The sequence below is a fragment of the Thermobia domestica genome, chromosome 15 (assembly GCF_964235325.1).
Source record: "Thermobia domestica chromosome 15, izTheDome1.hap1.1, whole genome shotgun sequence".
NCBI lineage: Eukaryota > Metazoa > Arthropoda > Insecta > Zygentoma > Lepismatidae > Thermobia > Thermobia domestica.
This window is the reverse complement of record NC_137468.1, coordinates 162,590,931-162,593,917: the sequence shown is the minus strand read 5'-3', so window position 1 is coordinate 162,593,917 and position 2,987 is coordinate 162,590,931. Positions and strand designations below refer to the sequence as shown.

The following is a 2,987-nucleotide window of genomic DNA, read 5'->3' as shown; positions in this document are numbered from 1 at the left end:
CCTTTTGGATTGAAAAGGTTGTAACTGCAGAAATCTTAACGAAAGACATCATTATTAAATCTGAAAAGAATTACAGAAAAAATAATACACTTTTACGTATATCTTACAATCCATTCACACAGAAATATAAAATAAAGAGTGGAGAAGCTCTTAAACCTGTAAAACATAAGAGCAAGTTTAACTCAATAGGTCAAATTACCAGAAATCTTCATCAACACCAATTGATTGTAAGTGTTTTCAATGTGATACCATGGTCACTTTTAAGACAATCTCAGAATGGTACAATACATTATTCTTTGTTATGTGGTAAACTACTGAAAACTCTCTCAAAATCTATGAACTTTACTCCAGTTCTTGTTCAGAAGAACCAGCCAAGGTATTTCAATGTAAAATTTCCGAACGGAACTTGGGGTGGATGTTTTGGTGAAGTTGCTACGTCATTTTCTGATATTTGTGCCATGGCAATGATGGTAACACCAGAGAAATATAAAGTTGTGGATTATTCAACAATATTCTTTTTCGATACGTATGGATTCATATGCCCAAAAGCAACACGATTGCCTCCCTGGAAACGAATGCTTCTTCCGTTTAGTACACATTTATGGTTCTTAGTTGTAACAATGATAATGTGTAGTTACTTCTCGCAAGTATTCACTCTGTGGATAGTTTCAAGAAAACTGCTATTTCGTGATATTATGCAAAGATGTTTTACATACACATTATCTATATTCTTGCAAGGAAGCATGCATAGAAATCCTCAGAACAGAGCATTAAAAGTTACATTAAGTTTATCGCTATTTGGATATGTAATCTTCTATTCGTTATATCAAGGGTTTTTATTGTATTACATAGTTTCCCCACAATATGAAGAAGACTTGAATTCCTTTGAAGATTTAGTAAACTCTGGCTTAAAAATCATATCAATTCCACAATTTTTACAAGTATTGAATTCATTTGAGAGTCCATTAGTGAAACAGCTGATTGATAATAGCATGATAACGGCAAATGTATCAAATACTATCCACAGTATTGCATACGACAGGAATTCAATATTTTATGGGTTAAACAAAGGTTTAGAATATTTCCAAGGACGTTATAAGACTAGCACAGGACATGATTTGTTACACATTTCCAAGGACAAGATAGGGTTCTTTCGAGGATCATTTATTCTTTCAAAGCATTCTCCTTACATTCCACGGATAAATACCATTATTACGAGACTAGTTGAATCTGGAATGATTGACAAATGGACCTCAGAGTCATTAAATGACGACACGCTGCTTCCAATATCCAAAGTAATTGCTGATACTCTTGTGCCATTGTCTTTAAGACATGTTCAAACCGCATTTTCTATAATTGCAGTTGGTCTACTTCTAAGTACTGTAATCATGCTTTCAGAAATATTACATAAGAAATTGCAACGAAAAAAATATTGATACCGACTATATCCGTGGGATATCGTGGTAAGGTATTGCAATGTACTTTTTATTGATTTTTTTTAACATTTTGATAACGTTTCATACTGCAACTGAAATTCAAACGTACATAGGTAAAGGAATAAACTGCAAATTTTTGTATTTCGGAGCTGTCAGTTTTCATAAACTGGTGTGAGTATTGATGAATGTGAGAATTGAGTTTTGATAAAGTATGCAAAAAAAAAAAAAAAAAAAATAGATTGAACTATGATTAAAGAACTGTGTTTCTTTTCTATAAACGTAATAAGAAAAATAATAAACTTTTTAAACACATTTCCTAGTGAAGACATTAACATTTCAATGTGCAATGAACATAAACAAAAATAATTTTGATGGCGTTATTTATGAAATTTAAAGGTGTTAAAAGTAAGGGTTGTATTCCTTTGGAATGGGTTCCGGACATACTGTAAGAAGAGATGCTTTGGCTTCAGGTCTGTATTTGATCTGAACTATGTTTATCGGTGGCGTCGCCTTATGTAGTTCACAAGAGCACGTGAACCACCAAATATTGTGCGTTGTTTATTGTTCCTTAAGACATTTAATTATATTTTGAATATTATATTATCATTCCGTTGCTTTTTTCTTATTTATAACATTACACTCATCAAAAGTTTTCTTTTAAGTTTAAATAGACTCTTCGCTTACTTTGCTCATTGCTTATATGCATTCGATCATCACACATATTCGCAACAGGACTGTGAACTTGATGGCTAATCTGTGTGTAGTACAGAAGGGAAACGAAGGTAGCGGAGCGGAAGTACTATGGTCTCCCGACGTTAAAAAAAAAAAAAAAAAAAAAAAAAAGATTTGAACGTACAGTGTTGACAGCTGTTATTGACTAATTTCCTGCGATGTGACGCTTTAAACTAGTGACGTCGCTAGAGGGGCCCTAGGGGTGTACTGGCCCCCTAAAAGTCTCACGTGTCCCCTAAATTGATTTTCATTTATTCATTCATCATTCGTTCTCTTAAGTATATTATTATTATTATTATTATTATTATTATTATTATTATTATTATTATTATTATTATTATTATTATTATTATTATTATTATTATTATTATTAATATTATTCATTAACAACCTTTATGGGTAAAGGTCAATTGTCCCTGTACTTTCTTTGTTTACCCTGCATAAGTGGATCTGTCGGTGCTCGTGAGTTCGTTTTGAGGGAGCTTGAGAGAGTAATATTGTAACTTCAATTTACATCTATAATTCATCCCATCTACATTTGATCCTTTCCAGCAAATCCAGAAAGAGCTATCTTTCACCTGGAATTCAAAATGAACTTGTATCATGTAATGGGAAGCAGTAAATAAAGTTGTTATTGTATAATTAGATTCAATCGAGAATTTCAGCGTTATAGCTGATGAAACACGTGATATTAGTATTAATGAACACTTTAATGTATGTGTAAGATATGTTAAAGACCACTAATATATATATATATATATATATATATATATATATATATATATATATATATATATATATATATATAAATGTAAGACT

The 2,987-nt window shown here is 31.4% G+C and overlaps 1 protein-coding gene across 1 annotated transcript; it reads left to right on the top strand.

Moving 5' to 3' along the window:
- The first annotated feature begins 335 nt into the window (after positions 1-335).
- On the top strand, positions 336-1,436 carry LOC145671695 (ionotropic receptor 21a-like). The gene has a single exon (XM_081740895.1). The coding sequence runs from the start codon at positions 336-338 to the stop codon at positions 1,434-1,436; it is 1,101 nt and encodes a 366-aa protein (XP_081597021.1).
- The last annotated feature ends 1,551 nt before the right edge of the window (positions 1,437-2,987 follow it).